The sequence below is a fragment of the Somniosus microcephalus genome, chromosome 17 (genome assembly GCF_052327205.1).
Source record: "Somniosus microcephalus isolate GS21.2 chromosome 17, FLI_Smic_1.0, whole genome shotgun sequence".
Taxonomy (NCBI): domain Eukaryota; kingdom Metazoa; phylum Chordata; class Chondrichthyes; order Squaliformes; family Somniosidae; genus Somniosus; species Somniosus microcephalus.
Window position 1 is genome coordinate 53,039,823 of NC_141003.1, and position 18,303 is coordinate 53,058,125.

General features: G+C 42.0%; 1 protein-coding gene across 2 annotated transcripts in view; it reads left to right on the forward strand.

Annotated features, from left to right (window-relative positions):
* Positions 1 to 18,303, forward strand: part of hdac10 (histone deacetylase 10) — a 63,808-nt gene that overhangs the window by 30,152 nt on the left and 15,353 nt on the right. Inside the window, exons 7-15 of one of the 2 annotated variants that reach the window (XM_086010343.1) lie at positions 78 to 146; positions 475 to 601; positions 4,273 to 4,338; positions 4,445 to 4,504; positions 6,633 to 6,722; positions 10,684 to 10,790; positions 12,630 to 12,697; positions 15,355 to 15,646; positions 17,625 to 17,715. In XM_086010343.1, the coding sequence (XP_085866469.1) occupies positions 78 to 146; positions 475 to 601; positions 4,273 to 4,338; positions 4,445 to 4,504; positions 6,633 to 6,722; positions 10,684 to 10,790; positions 12,630 to 12,697; positions 15,355 to 15,646; positions 17,625 to 17,715 (970 nt within the window). The remainder of the gene's footprint in view (positions 1 to 77; positions 147 to 474; positions 602 to 4,272; positions 4,339 to 4,444; positions 4,505 to 6,632; positions 6,723 to 10,683; positions 10,791 to 12,629; positions 12,698 to 15,354; positions 15,647 to 17,624; positions 17,716 to 18,303) is intronic. The other variant, XM_086010344.1, reaches the window with a different exon arrangement.

Consider the following 18,303-nt stretch of genomic DNA (forward strand, 5'->3'; position numbering starts at 1 on the left):
TGAAGTTTTTTTTTAATTAGTAAACTAGGATTGTGTTGGTAATAGTGAATATAACTTGCATTGTTTTTCTCTTCCAGGATTCTGATAGTTGATTGGGATGTGCATCACGGCCAAGGAACTCAGTACGCATTTGAGGAGGATCCCAGGTTGGTGCAGTTGCATTTGTGTTTTTACAAAAATAGAACATATATTAATGTTCGCGATCATCACAGGAGAGAAATCTACTTTGAACCAGTGGTTTTGTTATAGTTCTTATAGAGAAGTGATCTGAATTTCCATATAAACTTAGCTCTCGCAATAGCTGTGTTGGTAAAAAACACTGAACATGTTCAGTCCCTGGTCTCTATTGAGTTAGTTGACTTCACCTGGGATGGCAATAGGTATGCTGGAATTCAGCTTGGTGTCCCAGGATACAGGTTTTAATTTTTTTATATATAAAAGGTTGTTTATTTTAATGGCTTTGGTTTCTTTTAGTGTTCTGTACTTCTCATGGCATCGTTATGAACACCAGCAGTTCTGGCCCAATTTAAAGGACTCTGATTACAATGCTGTTGGAAAAGGCAGAGGGACAGGATTCAACATAAATATTCCATGGAACAAGGTGTTTTTAAAAATAAATTTAATTTTTGATCTTAAATAACCATCTTGGTGCTTTGTATTTCATACAATCAACAGTGCAGAAGGGAGTCATTCGGCCTGTCACGTTTGTGCTGATGCTGGCTTTTCAACTGGAGCTTTCTTCCTTGTCCTCTTTCCCTGTATCCTTTTTAAATTAATTCCACTCTTACCTATCTAATCGTAGCCAGAGCATCTTCAACAATGGCTTCACTTCCCGCCCCACTGTTACCTCAGGGATTTCCCAAGGATCTAAACTTGGCACCCTCCTATTCCTCATCTACATGCTGTCCCTCATTCGCATCATCTGAAGGCACGGCATTGGGTTCCACAGGTATACTGATGACACCCAGCTCTATCTCTCCATCACCTCTCTCGACCCCTCCCCTGCCTCTGTGTTGTCAGCCTGCTTGTTCAATATCTACTCCTGGTGAGCTGCAGTCACCTCTAGTTAAACATTGGGAAGACCAATACCATTGTATTCGGCCTCTGCCAGAAACTCTGCTTCTGATCCCATCCCCTTTCCGACCGCTGTCTCGGGTTGAAGCCGACTGTTCTCAACTTTGGCATCCAATTTGACTCTAAGCTGACCTTCCGAGTCCATATCCTCTCCATCACAAAGACTGCCTACTTCTATCTCCGTAACGTCGCCCATCTCTGCCCCTGGCTCAGCCCATCTGCTGTCAAAACCGTCGTCTATGCCTTTGTCACCTCCGGACTCGACTGTTCCAATGGCCTCCCATCCTCCACAAAATTCACCTTATCCAAAATCCTGCAACCCATATTCTAACCCACAGCAAGTCCTGCTCATCCACCACCTCAGTTCTCTCTGGCCTACATTGGACCCAGTCCCCAAACGCCTGCAATTTATATTCTCATCCTGTGTTCAAATCCCTTCATGGCCTCGCCCCTCCCTATCTCTAATGTCCTCCAGCCCTATAACCCTCCGAGAACTCTGCGTTCCTCCAATTTTGGCCTCTTGTGCATCTCACCCCCCCCCCCCCCCCGTTCCCTTCACCCCACCGTTGGCAGCCGTGCCATCAGACGTCTCGGCCCCAAGATCCGGAATTCCCTCCCTAAACCTCTCCACCTTTCCTCCCCTAAGACCCTCCTTAAAAGCTACTTCTTTGACCAAGCTTTGAGTCACCCATCCTAATATCTCCTTTGGCTGTGAAGTGACTTGGAATGTTTTTCTATGTTAAAGGTGCTATATAAATACAAGTTGTTAATAAATTCCCTTTTAAATTATGTTGTAATCTCTGCTTCAGTAGCCACTTGTGATAAAACATTCCATGTTCTAATAGCCCTCTGTATAAACTTCCCCTTTCATTCATCTGCTAATAATCTTCAGTCTGTGCCCCCTTGTTACAGATTCACCAACCACAATCAGTGGAAACAAATCTTTTACCTATAATGGGGTGCACAGAATTGCATGCAGCATTTCAACTGTGACTTAACTAATATCTTGTACAAATTCAACATCACTTCCGTGAACTAATGGTTAAGGTACTGGATGAGTAAACTGGAGGTCATGAGTTCAATCCCACCATAGCAAGTTGTGAACTTGAATTTAATAAATCAATAACTTGTAGGCTGTTACCAAAAAATGGATTGTTGTAAGAACCCAACTGGTTCACTACACTAATGTCCTTCAGGGAAGGGAACCTGCTGGTCTAGCTTACGTGTGACTCTGATCTAATGCTACATGGCTGTTACTTAATCCCCTCAAGGCAGTTTAGGGGTGAACAAGTAAATTCCTTGCCAGTGTCCTCCATGTCACAAGAACAAATTAAAAAAAAAATTATATACATATATGTCAGTTCCCCTATGTATCAAATCCAAAATCTTAATTATATGACCTACCTTTTAAATAATCTATGTATGTGCACCCCAAGATGTCCCTGTTCCTCCACTCTATTAAGAATCGTACCATTTAGGATATACTTTTCACTGTTCTCTTTCCCAAAACATACTAGTTCATATTTCTCTGCATTAAACTGTATCTGTCATTCCAGTAATATGCCTTGTGCTCGCTTCCAATCTTCTGTACTTTTCCTCCTACTGTAATTTGATACCATCTGCACAATTTGTCCTATTGCCCTTGACAATATTACAAAAATCGTGTCTATGCCAGCAGGGCTGAGAGATGGTAATGGAGCATATCTTCAAGAATTGGTTCTTCAGTGTAAGTGGGCCATTAGTCTATCTCATTGAGAAATTCTGCTCCTGTGGACTTTGTCATGGTAGAAAAATGTTGTAATTTGATCTGAAAATACTTTTCTATTCCCCATTCAGATTAAGCCTACATGGATTTTTAGCAAGGCTTTTGACAAGGTTCCCCATGGCAGACTGATCAGAAGAGTAAAAGCCTATAGGAGCCAAGGGAAAGTTGCAAGTTGGATCCAAAATTAACTCAATGGCAGGTTGCAAAGGGTAATGGTCGATGGGTGTTTTTGTGACTGGAAGGCTTTTTCCAGTGGGGTTCTGCAGGGCTCAGTACTAGGTCCCTTGGTTTTTGTGATAGATATCAATGATTTAGACTTCAATGTAGAGGCATGATTAAGAATTTGCAGATAATACAAAAATTAGCTGTGTATTTGATAGTGAGGAAGAAAGCTGTAGTCTGCAGGAAGATATCAGTGGACTGGTCAGGTGGGCAGAAATGTGGCAAATGGAATTCAATCCGGAGAAGTGTGAGGTAATGCATTTGGGGAGGGTGAACAAGGCAAGTGAATACATAATAAACAGTAGGATACTGAGAAGTGTAGAGGAAGAGAGGGACCTTGGAGTGCATGTCCAGATTCCTGAAGGTAGCAGGACAGGTAGATAACGTGGTTAAGAAGGTATACAGGACGCTTTCCTTAATTAGCTGAGGCATAGAATACAAGAGCAGGGAGGTCATGGTAAAACACTAGTTAGGCCACAGCTAGAGTACTGCGTACAGTCCTGGTCACCACATTACAGGAAAGATGTGATTGCACTAGAGAGGGTACAGAGGAGATTTACGAGGATGTTGCCAGGACTGGAGAATTTTAGCTATGAGGAAAGATTGGATAGGCTGGGGTTGTTTTCTTTGGAATAGAGGAGGCTGAGGGGAGATTTAATAAAATTATGAGGGGCCTAGTAGATAGGCTATTTCCCTTAGTAGCGAGGTCAATAACTAGAGGGCATAGATTTAAAGTAATTGGTAGAAAGATTAGAGGGGAGTTGAGGACAATTTTTTTCACCCAGAGGATGGTGGGGGTTTGGAACTCACTGGCTGAAAGGGTGGTAGAGGCAGAAACCCTCATCACATTTAAAAAGTACTTGGATATGCTCTTGAAGTGCCGTAACTTACAGGGCTACGGACCAGGCGCAGGAAAGTGGGATTAGGCTGGATAGCTCTTTTTCAGCCGGCATAGACACAATGGGCAGAATGGCCTCCTTCTGTGCCGTAAATTTCTATGATTTTATGAATAGCTTATCATTTGCAATTTAATTCTCTCCTACAATGTTCAGGGTTTTAAAACCTAACCTCATCTAGTTATTAGTTCCTGATGTACTTTGTCTTTTCCTTTTTACCCCAACTCTGATGGTGCCCTGTCCTATGGACTTTGGATCTTGACATTCATTTCTCAATTTGAATAAAAATAACATTTTACTGTTCTTTTATAACAGGTTGGAATGGGAAATGCTGACTATTTGGCTGCTTTCTTCTACATTTTACTTCCTATGGCTTATGAGGTAATTTGTATTACACTTGACTATATTAATACCTGTATGTCTGTTTTATGGGACTTCTTTGTTTCTATATGCTGTTAATAAATTACTTTACTCGTTGTTATTGCAGTTTAATCCGGAGTTGATTCTGGTTTCAGCTGGATTTGATTCTGCTATTGGAGATCCCGAGGTATGTTTTATTTTAATTGAGACTGCATATCCTCCATCATTAAATAGACGTGATTGTTTATCTTCTAAATTTGATCAAGATAAAGCTTTTTGTATGTGGCCATTACTGACTATAAATCTAAATAACTTTAAGCCACTCCTCTATTGTTCTTCCTTACTAGCACCCAGCAGCGTCTGTGTGAAACACACAACTATCTGCCTAAGTGGAGTCAACTGATTTCTTCTGTTTCAAAAAAAAGTCATGATACTTTGTAACTGAACTGTGCTTAAACCAGATGCAATTCAACAGGTGTTTTAGCTAAAATTACTAAATAACTCCCACAACTATCGACAAACATCCACTACAAGCCCACTGACTCCCACCTGGACTACACTTTCTCCCACCCCGCTTCCTGTAAGGACTCTATTCCATTCTCCCAGTTTCTCCGTCTCCGCCACGTCTGTTCTGACGATGCCACCTTCCATACCAGTGCTTCCGACATGGCTTCCTTTTTCCTCAACCGAGGATTCCCCTCTACTGTGGTTGACACAGCCCTTGGCCGTGTCCGTTCCATTTCCCGCACTTCTGCTCTCACCCCTTCCCCTCCCTCCCAGAACCACGATAGGGTTCCCCTTGTCCTCACCTTTCACCATACCAGCCTCCACATTCAACGGATCATCCTCCGCCACCTCCAACGTGATCCCACCACTAAACGCATCTTCCCCCTCACCTCCCCTTTCCATTCCAAAGGGACCGCTCCTTCCGCGACACCCTGGTCCACTCCTCAATCAACCCAAACAGCCTTTCCCCTTCACCCGGCACCTTCCCATGCAAGCGCAGGTGATGCAACACCTGCCCATTTACCTCCTCCCTTCCCACTGTCCACCCCAAACACCCCTTCCAGGTGAAACTGCGATTTACTTGTACTTCTTGCAATTTAATATACTGTATTCGCTGCTCACGATGCGGTCTTCTCTACATTGGGGAGACCAAACGCAGATTGGGCGACCGCTTTGCGTTCAGTCCGAAAGGGTGACCCTGAGCTTCCGGTCGCCTGTCACTTTAATTCTCCGCTTCACTCCCACTCTGACCTCTCTGTCCATGGCCTCTTACATTGTTTCAATAAAGCTCAATGTAAGCTCGAAGAACAGCACCTCATCTTTCGATTAGGCACTTTACAGCCTTCTGGACTCAACATTGAGTTCAACAATTTCAGACTATAACCCCTGCTCCCATTTTTCAGGCTGTATGATTTTGCCATCCCCATTTGCAACATAATGGCCCAGAAATTCAGGTCGGGGGCTTCCCGCGGGTGCAAGCCCCCGATCTGCACTTACCTAGCGCGCCGGCTGTTGTGCTGTGGGATTCCGATCCTGGGCCTGGTCCAGCTGCCGGCGCGCAGTGCTTGCGTATCCCAGGGGCGCAGTTAGTTCGATGCGTCCCCTGGGATCACATGGGCCATGGGGAGCCAATCGGAGCAGGGAATGCTCCATTCATAAGTCTGACAGGAAGTGCTGTCAAGACTTATAAATACTACGGCCCCAAAATAGCACTAAATCTTCAAATCTGCGCACACGTACGACCTCTGAACCCCTTCGTTCAGAGGAACGGAAGTGTCGGTTTCCCGCGCATGCGCAGTGCATGCAGGAAACCGGCACTTCCATCGGGCCCACGGGTGAGTACCCCGTGCGTACTCACCCGTGGAGACCCGAATTTCTGGGCCTTTATCTTTCCCGCCTCCTACCTTAGCACAGAATGTTCCTTCAGTTCCTTCCTCCCCTCCCATCCCCCCCCACCTCTCCCTGCCTCTGTACCTGCTTAATATCTGTTACATCTCCAGCTTTTTCCAGTTCTGATGAGGGGTCCCAGACCCGAAACGTTAACTCTGTTTCTCTACGGATGCTGCCTGGCCTGCTGAGTGTTTCCAGCAATTTCTGTTGTTATTTCAGATTTCCAGCATCTGCACTATTTTGCTATTTTACTAAATAACTATATGTGAGCAATTTATGAAGTGTGAAGCAACAGTCAAAGGTAACTTCATCACAGTAAAACTAAAAGTATTTTCTAGAAAGTTTCTTCAAAATGTTCAAGTGTTCTGGCCATAGGAATATCATTTAGCACAATTTGACAATTTACTGTCACCCTCTAGGGTGAAATGTGTGCTACACCTGAGTGTTTTGCTCATCTGACTCAATTGCTGATGCCATTAGCTAATGGGAAGCTCTGTGTTGTTTTAGAGGTATGTAACTACATTTTCTGTCTACCATGCATATTATTACTGAACATTTTATCAAATTGCTTATGATTGAGCGTTGTGAATGAACATTGATTGGTGTTCTATGTTTTTGTAGGTAATTTGTGACCTTTTGCCGCTGATGCATACACTAAAATCAAGTGTATGGGTTGCTACTCAATATTTAGACGACACAAAAACATTGTGAAGATGCGATTTATTTACCATGTTTCACAGTAGATTGGAACACAATAGAGGGATTTTGTTGGACTTTTTTCTTACTTGCTGATGGATGATGCTGATGGATGATACTGACTTTATGACCAACATTAAACTGCTCAAAGCAAGTAGTTTCCCTCTGGAACTACATGTAGACTTCAGGAGAGCAGAAATGTGCATTAAGCTGTACGCCACATTTTTTCATTTTTTAAATTCCAGTTCTGTGGAATTGTAGTTCATTTAAGGTTTGTTCATTTATTACAGTGGACGACACCTTGATATTGTTATCTTCTTGCCTTTGGGTTGTGGATTTAAGCCCCACACCAGAATTTAGCACAATCAATTTCAGTGTAGTGCTGAGGGAGTGCTGCAATATCTGAGCTGCTGCCTTTCAGATTAGATGTTAACCCGAGGTCCTATCTGCCTGTTTAGGTGGACGTTAAAGATAACTCTAGTGCTTTTAAATTTCAAAACTGTAGTTGATGGAAAACACAAAGTCCTTCTGTTACCTGCAGTTGGAAATATAAACTGCCAGCTCTGTTCTTGCCCAGTGTCCAATAGAGAATAGTGTTGGGTGGAAATATAAATGGGGGAGAGTGGTGCTGGAAGGCCAGCATAATGGTGTTCCATCAAAAGTGCCTCTGTATTGTAAAAGTGTAAAATGAATGGAGAGAGGAGTGGTAACTACACTGTTGAATGGTGGGATGTAGAATTGAGCTTGTGGCGCACTACACAGTGTTTTCTGTCTTTACTGTGCCGCCGCCTTGTCAGCTGGTTTCAGAGCTTGTTTGGCAGCAGCACAGAGGCAGTTTCTGGCCCCTGGATTGTGACTGATGTGGACAGATAAAAACAATAGGAGAAAGATGGGAGTTTCATGCTCAGAATGCCAACTAAAAGAGAGAAGGTCACAATGGGCCTGAATTCACGGTCGGCGGCGTAGCTAAGGAGTACGCCACTGACATCTGAATGAAATCCGCACTTCCCTCGTGCGAACCCCCCTTCGAAAAGTTGCTTTCAAATGCTGCAGAGTTGTGGCTCACGGATCCCGGGCCGCACCGTTGTGCGTATGCAAACCTGGGATCACGTGGGGCAGTGCTCCTTTTACTTCCTGAATCTTAGCCAATCCTCTTAACAGAGGAGATTGCTGATTTACCCACAACTCATTTAAAATAATTTAGCAGCCAGAAATGCTATTTTATTAATAAATTATGATCATTGCAATAGTATTTAATGCACAAACCAAGATTATAATATACAAACCTATAATTACAGTCTTATAGTCCTATCGGAATTTGTTTCTCCCCTAGTAGACTAACTCACTTTTAATTAATTTTAATAATCTAAAATTGAGAGTTTAAATGTGTGATAACATGAGGAAATCATGAAAGTGAATTAAATCCTATCTAAATAGAAGTTGGGAAATAATTAAACCGAACTACAAAAGACTTTTGGGCAGCAAAGACGGTGACACAAAAAGGCCTGGTTTTCAAACTCTGAATAAATTAAAGTTTCTTTCAAAGTTTGTATCTGCTCAGACACGAATCAGTGCCTCACTGTAGCATAAACTAATACAATTTTCTCATTCCTCCTGTGCCTGTTTGTACCAGACGTAAAAATTTTCAGGGTGATTAATGCGCAGTAGCTGGGCAATTAGCCCAACTTTTCGGCAGCACATTGATTTGAACGGGTAGGTGAAACATGCAACGAAGCCGATGCACAGTCGGAATTTGACAGATCGCAAGTTCGGGATTTAGCGCATGCGCTTGACTTGCGGTCAATTTCAAAGGCGATATGAGTACGCCGTCATACCGATCATGAATTTAGGGCCTTTGTGTTCAGCTGATGAAGGTTGTAGATGAAAATAGCTTTCATGCTCCCAAGGCTATGAAAGTCTAAGGCACAATGACGTTGCAAACCACAGTGATATGATTGGCAGATTGGGTATTTCTTTAGGTTGCCAGCACTTTCTATACTGTGAAATGCCAGTCTTTTTATTACAGAACATGACTGCCATTTAAATTTTGCTAGGATTTTAAAAAAACTTATTAAGTGCCATGCATTTAAAATGTATAGTGTTCCCACCTTCATCCCCATTTTTTCAGCTCCCTCTGTGCTATGAAGCATTCCTCACTTGGGATAATGGTTAAAAGACCTGCTCCTTTGCCGTTTAACAAAGCTGCTCTATACAACCACAAGGAGATACAAAGGGCTGGATTTTCATTGAGGAGGCGTGTAGGAGGCGGGACTACAACTTTTGGGGTTGTAGTCCTGCCTCCATTGAGTTGTGGCCAATCCACGCGATTTTCACTTATTGACCTTGTTGAGCCCGCCCAGCGGGCTCAGCAGGCCAATTAAGGGCCACCCGGCAACAGGTGACGTCACAGATTGACATTTCATCTGTCAAAAGCTTTTGACAGATGAAATATCAGCATTTGACAGCTCTTTGAAGCTGTCAAACACTGACAATCTGTACTCCAAGTTAATTCCTTCCTCTCAGGCTGATTTAGAGATCTCTCCAGAACAGAAAGCTGAATGCTGCAACTTTTGACAGCTCGCGGCCATTCTGCTTTCTGTGCCGGTGAGATGAGGGACTCCCGAGACCTGAAGGAAGGAAGGCTGTAAAGGTAAGTAAAACTTCTTTAAACACTTTACACACACCCAACACACTTACCTCTGCACTCATGCACCCATCACACACCTGAACACCGGACATCTCGAACCCTCCAAGTCCTTCAGCCCGACGGTTCGCCTCGCTAACTTGGCGTAGTTTGGAGCCATCGGGAATCCCACACTTCAGCAATAAAAATAGGGATTAGGCTAAAAACTGCCCGTTAACTACCTGTTAACAGGCAGTTAATTGGCACTAATCCCCTTCCCGCCTCGGAGAGGCGGCTCCCAGCACAGGTTGGGTATCTGCCTCCTTTGAAACTGGCATGGAGGCGGGTTGGGGGCGGGATGGGTTCGTGCCCCTCGATTTCAAGATTTTAACCCCCCACACGCCTCCAATCCCGCCTCCACGGCCCAATGAAAATCCTGCCCAAAGTGTTGGCCTTTTTGCCATCATTTCTGCCTAAAATACAGAGATTTAAGAACTGCCTGTAAGGAACCAGTGGAGAAACCAATGGAGCAAACCTGTGTCCAGCAATTCTATGATGCAGCAAGCTGCAACTCGCCATGTTTTTGCCATGTGCAATGTGTAGTACTATACTATCTGATAAATCACACTTTCCTGCATACAGTATTTTATGTCCTATAAATTGGGAAATGAAAAGAATATGACTTGTGCATTATAAAATTTGCTGTTGTATTATAATCTGGATTTTACAGTGTTGTCTATGCATATTGTAGTTTGAAATCTTGCTATCTTGGGACCCTTTGTGAACTATCTTTGCTTATTCTAAAAAGGCTTTATCCATTTAAATTAAACTAAATATTGTACAGTACCCAAATTAATTTGTAATGGGGATTTTTTAAACTATAGGAAAGAATTATAGAGAAATAAAACTTTATTAGAGCAAGTGTGACTGTCATTCAAAATGATCTGTATATTTTTTTTCCTATTAGCTAAAATTCAATACAGTATAATTGTAATGTTTACTTGGATAATATAAAAGTGGTTTAAGTTGAGGCATGTATCAGTTAAAAGGCTGCTTAATGATCTTTGAGGGATTTTCCTTTTCACACATAGACAGTCAAGCCCATTTCTATTCTGCACTAGTCCTCATAACTTTAAACAATTTGTTTTTAGGGAGGGTACAATTTACGTTCCCTTTCAGAATCTGTCTGCATGACTGTCCGAGCATTACTGGGAGACCCTGTGCCTCTGTTGAGTGGCCAAATGATGTCCTGTGTAAGGTATTTAGTCAATCAATATATTTTTCTGTTTCTTTCTATTTTTGCCGCATTTCTCGTATTGTGTCCAATTACCACAAATGTTTGTGGCAAACTTTGCATGCAAGTTTTTAGTGGTCATCTTACTTGAGCAGCGGGTATTTGCATACACAATGCTGTTCGGCACTTTGCTATTATATCTTGTACTGCTTAAACATTTTGCTGGATTTTACAAGGCAGTAAATCGCCTGTGGAAAGAAAGTCAAATCTGACTTCAGTGCCACACTGTATTCAAATAGGTTTCAGTTCTTTGTCCTAAAAGTTTTCTCCCAGTTCCAGTAAAAAGTAGATTGCATTTTGGAACAATATTGTCAGGGCAATGGAAAGCTATTTTTTGTAGCACAAAGTGTAGTTTTAGATTCATAATTTGGTGGTACAATTAAAGGTAAAGATTTTTTAATTGCCACATATAAAATGATTTTGGTGGAATTCATGTAACGAGATGAAATAATTGGATATGGTTCAAAGTTTAATTGGCTTTCCCCATTCTCCCTTAATTGAGTTGAAATAGAAATTTATGTCGGGTAATCCCAAACCTCCATTCTAATATGGTAACATTATTGCACCTAGTCGAATCTTTTTCTAAAGAAATTTTCTCTGATTCATTACAATGCTACTAATATTACTGTATTTTAAATTTATGGGAAAAGAAAGCTCTAAATATCTTGCCCATGTGTGCTCAGAATGGCTGGGACTCCTCACACATTCAATAACTGAGGAGGTAGTGACACCTATCCCTTGTCTTCTGTCAATGTTCTGTTCAGATTACTTCTATAGGGATGCTTTTAGTATGGTATCATCTCACGGGTGCAGACCACTAGAACTTCTGAATTCCTTAGCAATGATGGTACTGAATGGCATGTAATCTTCATTGTCATTTTTACATAATATAATTTTTTTTTTTTAAATTGAAAAATCTAGATCAAACAGCCAAAGTCTCATAGTGCAGGACACCACAAGGTTGAAAAGATTAGGAGAGAAGACTGGTTAAATCAAGTAGTAGTGAGGAATGAGAGGAGACAGTTTTTAAAAATGATACCAACAACCAGCTCAGTATAGTGGGCATCTCCGTAGGCCTTAGTAGTATCTGAGAGGTGGCTGCTAATATAGTTACATAAGCTTCAGATCCAGAAGCCCAGCTATGATATGTTGTATTGTGGCCAATTCTGGGCATCACACTTTAGGAAGGATGTCAAGGCTTTGGAGAGGGTGCAGGAGATCTAGTAGAATGGTATCAGGGAACGAGGGACTTCAATTAAATGGAGAGATTGGAGAAGCTGGTATTGTTCTCCTTAGACCAGAGAAGGTTAAGGGGAGATTTGATGGAGGGATTCAAAATCATGAAGGGCTTTGATAGAGTAAATAGGGAGAAACTGTTTCCAGTGGCAGAAGGGTCGATAACCAGAGAACACAGATTTGAGGTAATTGGCAAAAGGACCAGAGGCGACAGGAGGGAAAGACAATTTACGCAGCGAGTTGTTGTGATCTGGAATGCACTGCCTGAAAGGGTAGTCGAAGGAGATTCGATAATAACTTCCAGAAGGGAATTCGATAACTACTTGAAGGGGAAAAATTTGCACGGTTATGGGGAAAGAGCAGAGGAGTGGGACTAATTGGATAGCTCTACCAAAGAGCCGGCACAGGCATGATGGGCCGAATGGCCTCCTTCTGTGCTGTATCATTCTATGATTCTATGTTACTTAGTGATGTGATCGTGAATTGTGGTCACAGATCATTTATATTTTGTATATCAAGCATTGAAGTGTACAGTAAAATGTTTTTTTTATTGTTTTGTCCAAACAGTGCCATAGAAACTATTCAGAATGTGAGAGCTGTACATCAGCCGTATTGGAAATTTTTAAAGAATCACGGTAACATTTTTCTCAATCTTGTATAAAATTCTTATGTGCAGTTTTTTAAAAGATAGAATTCTTTTAGGGTTGTATTTGTGGGGAGAAATGTTATGTTCATGACCGTGAGGGCTCCCAATGCTCAGGAAAGAAGCTTTGATTACCCAATGTCTGTCAGTCACTCCCTTGGCAAGTCTAGTAGCCAGATGCAGAATAAAGCTGTCCTTACTGTGCCTCAACAAATGTGCAATAATTCCAACTAAAGGATAGCATCGTTTACTGCACCACTGAACTTTTCCATTTCTAGTTCTAGAAATCTTTAAAATCTGAAGTCTAAATTTCCTTCCTGTTCATAATCAGTGGCCAGAAAATCCAGCCTCTGAGTGAGAATGCCTTGTGCTCTGTATTATGGGCAATTTTGTACCATGACCCACACTTTTTGGGAACTGGGTTGATTCCAGACTCTTTTTTTCATGTAGAACCGATTATATCGTGCTTGGAGAAGATGCTATCATCCCATTAATTTGCATTGGATTCAAATCTACATGAGTTTATTGTAAAGGGGACTTGTCAACTACAAAAGTGAGCTGTAGGAAAATAAAACTTTGGAAAAGTTTGACTAGGCATTCAAAATGATTTGTATAAACATTTGCTTAGTAACTATAATTGTAATGTTTAGTTGAATAATGGTAAACTTACATAGTTGCGATTAAGAGTGGGATTTCCCACTTTCCAGTTCTATATCATGTCAGTTGCCCAAAACTCTGTGTATGGTGTATTCAAATATCAAATTAATTAAATGTGCAATCTTAATGACTTCCCTTATCAGTGACAGAGACATTTTGTGAATTTAATTTTGAAGTAATCTTTCTGCAGTGTTTCCAATGTCTCTTTTATTAATGGTACTAATATGGTCAGTACTGCTCACAATGTTCCTCTCTTCTTCCTGTATGCCATCCAACACATTCCCCCTCCTTCCTCTGTCTCACTATCAGTATCAAGATTCATCAGTCTTTCCCATGAGCTCAGCTTTTCTTTCCTTCTACAATCTCCAGGCACCTTAAAACCCAAGCTTGGCATCAGCTAACCATTAATTTACTGATTTACCTCATTTCTATTCTTTTCAACTTTGACAGTGTCCTGCACTATGCGACTTGGCCCTTAATCTGGTTACTCAAAAAAACATGTTTTAAATAATGAAAAGGCTTCATGTAACCTGAAAATATTCTCGATGGTCAGCTTTAGATTTATACACAATACATGGGGGAGATCATCTGCCTGGCTTTGGGCAGGGGTGAAAAATAGGCCCAGGAGCTGTTCTCTGGCCCCTGCTGGTTATCCCACTTCCAAGAAACTTCCACCAGAAGGGATGGTGACTGTTGAATATAGCCACCCAGATATGAACAGGCATATTCAGAGTGGATGTCTGCTGCTGCTGAAAGGATATCGCCCTCATTACCTCTATAGCAGCATTGGATGCAAAGGACACCAGTATGATGCTTTTGTCTAATGTTGCTATGATGGGTGGGAGGGAATTAAAAAAACCAATTAAATTTACCCCTAAGGGAGTGCAATCAATCAGAGACAATCGATGAGAGACAAATGATTACATTTAAAAATGTAACCAAAACCCTGACTTCTGTGCAGTGGCTGTAGAGGCAGACCCATTCTGTTGCTGCAGGTGCCTGAAGCCTGCAGCAGTCATTTATTTTTATACTAGCTGGGGGGAGCCCGGCTTTGCCAGGGCTGTTTTGGGCCGGGCGGTTTAAATGGAGTCCCAGGCTTTGGGGCCTCTCTGTGTCCCTCTGTGAATCTGCTGCCGGGCAACATTTTAAATCGAGTCCCAGGCTTTTGGGCCCTGTCTGTGTCCCTCTCTCAATCTGCTGCCGGGCAACATTTCTGCCTTTTAATACCTTGAAAGATGAAAGTGAAAGTACTTATAAAACGTTTTTGGTAAATCTTATGTTATTTTTAAAAGAGATACTAACTTTTTCAAAGCTGGATGAGCAGAGTAGTTTGAGCTGGAAGCTGAAGTAATGGCAGTGAAACAATGGCTGCCAGATCCCTGAGATGAAAACGATTAGTCCCGCCCACACACACACACCGATTGGCCAACCATCAGGGGACCGTACTGTAGGATTGGTCAATCGTGACGGCACAGGATTGGTCGAACCTTGACGTCAGTCAATCAATGCTAAGTAGCAGATAATGAGTTTAATTTTGAAGGTTTTTTGCATAAGGTGCGAACAATTTTGGTCCGACCGAAAAGTAAATACGCTTACGACCGTCCCGGAAGCGTAAGCTTTCTTCGGAGGTAACACACGCGTAGGTACGCTCTATAACTTTCGAGCGCATAGCCGGACAGACGCACACGTGAGGACAGACAGAAGGACAGAAGGACAGACAGACAGAAGGACAGACAGACAGAATGATCCGTTTATATATATAGATAATTAAACTGAATTCAGGAGGTCGGTCGGATTGAGCTCTGAGACACAAGGGCAGGCAGTCATGGCCTGCAGTGAAAGTGGGAAATCTTGCCTTATGTCTCAAATATGTACTTGTTCAAGGAATAATGGCTTGTTTCATTCATTCTGGAGATGGTCAGAAAGTGAGCTAAATACAGACTAATTGATATGCACTATTGACCAGTTTTTCACTTTGCACAATTTCTTCAGACAGTGTCTTTATTAAAGACCCAAGCACCAAGAAACTGAACCTTGGCATTGAAGAGGGTAATCCTGAATCAAGTGCAGCTACAAATGCAGAAGAGAAGAAGGCGACTATGGTCTTGAAAATGAACCAAGATTTTGATGAGTTCATGGATTCCCACATGAAGAAGGTTCTAGTGTTGGCCCCACGTGTAAGAACTGCACTGGCCGGTTGTGGAGAAAAGTTAACATGGTTGGATCAATGCCTTCAAGTAGAAGAGAAGAAAATTGCCATGGATGAAGTTGGCATTCTCATCAGGTTAGGCTGAATGTGTATCTGTGGAGGCACAGTTCATGTGTAATCTGGAAAGACTAGGGAAAAACAGGAAGTGGGTAACACACTCACACTGGGGAGAGGCCATTCACCTGCTCCGAGTGTGGGAAGGGATTCACTCAGTCATCCCACCTGCTGAAACACCAGCGAGTTCACAAGTGACTATTGCTGTTAATCATATCCAGGACTGAAGCTTGTTCATTCTGACAGTTGGGGTTTGTTTCTGCTGATGTTAATAACTTCTATAACTGGGCTGGAGTTTAATATTCTTGATAAACGTCAAATAAATCAGTTTTGTTTCAAACAAAAAAAAATAATAACTGGAAATAGAGGTAATTAGTGAGAGTATGAGGTAATTGTCTTCCCCATGGATTGCTACCCCAGTGGATTTCTGGTTAAGACAATCCATAGCTGAGCCATACAGACCAAGAAGGTTTCCGGTTCAGTGCCTGGTTTGTGCTGAGTTCGCTGACAGTGTGAGAGTAAAGAGTTACAATTGACCTTCTGCACTCCTGGTGTGAGAGTAAAGGGCTACAGTTGATCTTCTGCACTCCTGGTGTGAGAGTAAAGGGCTACAATTGACCTTCTGCACTCCTGGTGTGAGAGTAAAGGGCTACAATTGACCTTCTGCACTCCTGGGGTAAGCAATAGAAAATTGGCCAGGATTGCCACTCCTGTTAATTGATCCCTGCTGGAAGTGTGCAAGTGGAAACAATGGGATCCTCGCTGTCTTGGTTCATAAATTAAGAAATGGAGACTGGTCTGGGAGCGTCTGTAAATGGAGAAGAAATGGTGACTGGTCAGGGAGCGTCTGTAAATGGAGAAGAAATAGTGACTGGTCAGGGAGCGTCTGTAAATGGAGGAGAAATAGTGACTGGTCTGGGAGCGTCTGAAAATGGAGGAGAAATGGTGACTGGTCAGGGAGCGTCTGAAAATGGAGGAGAAATGGTGACTGGTCAGGGAGCATCTGTAAATGGAGGAGAAATGGTGACTGGTCTGGGAGCGTCTTGTAAATGGAGGAGAAATGGTGACTGGTCAGGGAGCATCTGTAAATGGAGGAGAAATAGTGACTGGTCTGGGAGCGTCTGAAAATGGAGGAGAAATGGTGACTGGTCTGGGAACGTCTGTAAATGGAGGAGAAATGGTGACTGGTCAGGGAGCATCTGTAAATGGAGGAGAAATAGTGACTGGTCAGGAAGCATCTGGAAATGGAGGAGAAATGGTGACTGGTCAGGGAGCATCTGTAAATGGATGAGAAATAGTGACTGGTCAGGAAGCATCTGGAAATGGAGGAGAAATGGTGACTGGTCTGGGAGCATCTGTAAACAGAGGAGAAAAATAAAGAATGACTACTTGGCTCAGGTACTGGAAATTGACTGGTGCATATAGAATTTAATACTTTCAGGAGAGGCAGCGGGAAAATAATAAGAAAATAAATTAAGTGAAATAAGAAAACAGAAATTTTAAAAAATGAAATAGAAAACCTTGGTTTACTATTTCTGCTGGTTAAAGTGGAGATGAATTTAAATTAATGGAACACATCCAAAGAATATTTAAACAGGAAGAGTTGGATGAAAAGTTTGGAACCTATCTGACAACCACAACAAAATTTCAGAAAGTCAGTAGCACGACCTCTTAGGTTGGCATCTTTAGTAGAGAAAAATGGACAATTATCTGTTGTAAAGGAAGCAATTTGAAAATATTTAAAAAGAGGACAGTGGCTGGGAGAGAAGAGTATAACTAACTTGAAATACAACTCACTTGTCTAACAAACATTTCTACCCTATGAGGAGAAATTCCAACTTTTTGAAGCACCAAAGCAACCTGCATGATGCATCCTTGGTGGAAAAGGCTCATTCAGTGATATATGGGTTGACCTCATCTTTAGACTTCTTTCATTATGTCAGCATGAGATTGACATTCTTTGTGGTACCTTGAAATTATTTTCTAAATTTTTCCACAGTGGCGGTGACTGTGCACACCTGAAAGATGAAAATCTTTTACTGTCCCTGGGAAAAATATTTCCACTGATTGATAAAATCACCAAAAGGGAGGTAGGTGAAATCTGTGCCCTGCTATGACAACTGGGTCTATAACTGTGTAGCCATACTGTGGCAATAGAAGAAATTGCAAATGGTCTGTGAGGAGAACAAATGGTCCTTTCTCACTGTATGTTTTATGTTCTGAATATTAGTGAGTTTAGCACCAACAATACCAAATTAAGGAATACAATTACGTTCCGGTGCTTGCATGCATCATTTTTTGATAAATTTCTTGTCTTGGGCTAAAGGATCATTTGATGGTGGAACTCTAGCAAGAGTTGATATCGTGGGGAGAAAATTGGGTGAATGAACACAAAGAAATTTCCCGAAAAGTCTCTGATTATTGCTGCAATCCTTGAAGTATAACAATGAGGGGGGTGGGGGGGCGGTGGGCACTGCATATTTTCTGCAACCTTTAGTGAAAGAGCAAAACTGAATGAGCAACTCCAACCTGTAAGAACGTAAGACTGTACAGAACCAGAAAATACCATTTTTTGTCCATCTGGCTTGCCCCAGAGATGAATGACATTATCCTGTCTATGTGACCTCATAATATTTAATTATGCTTGTCTTTGCAAATTAAATTTGGCTATGAAATGA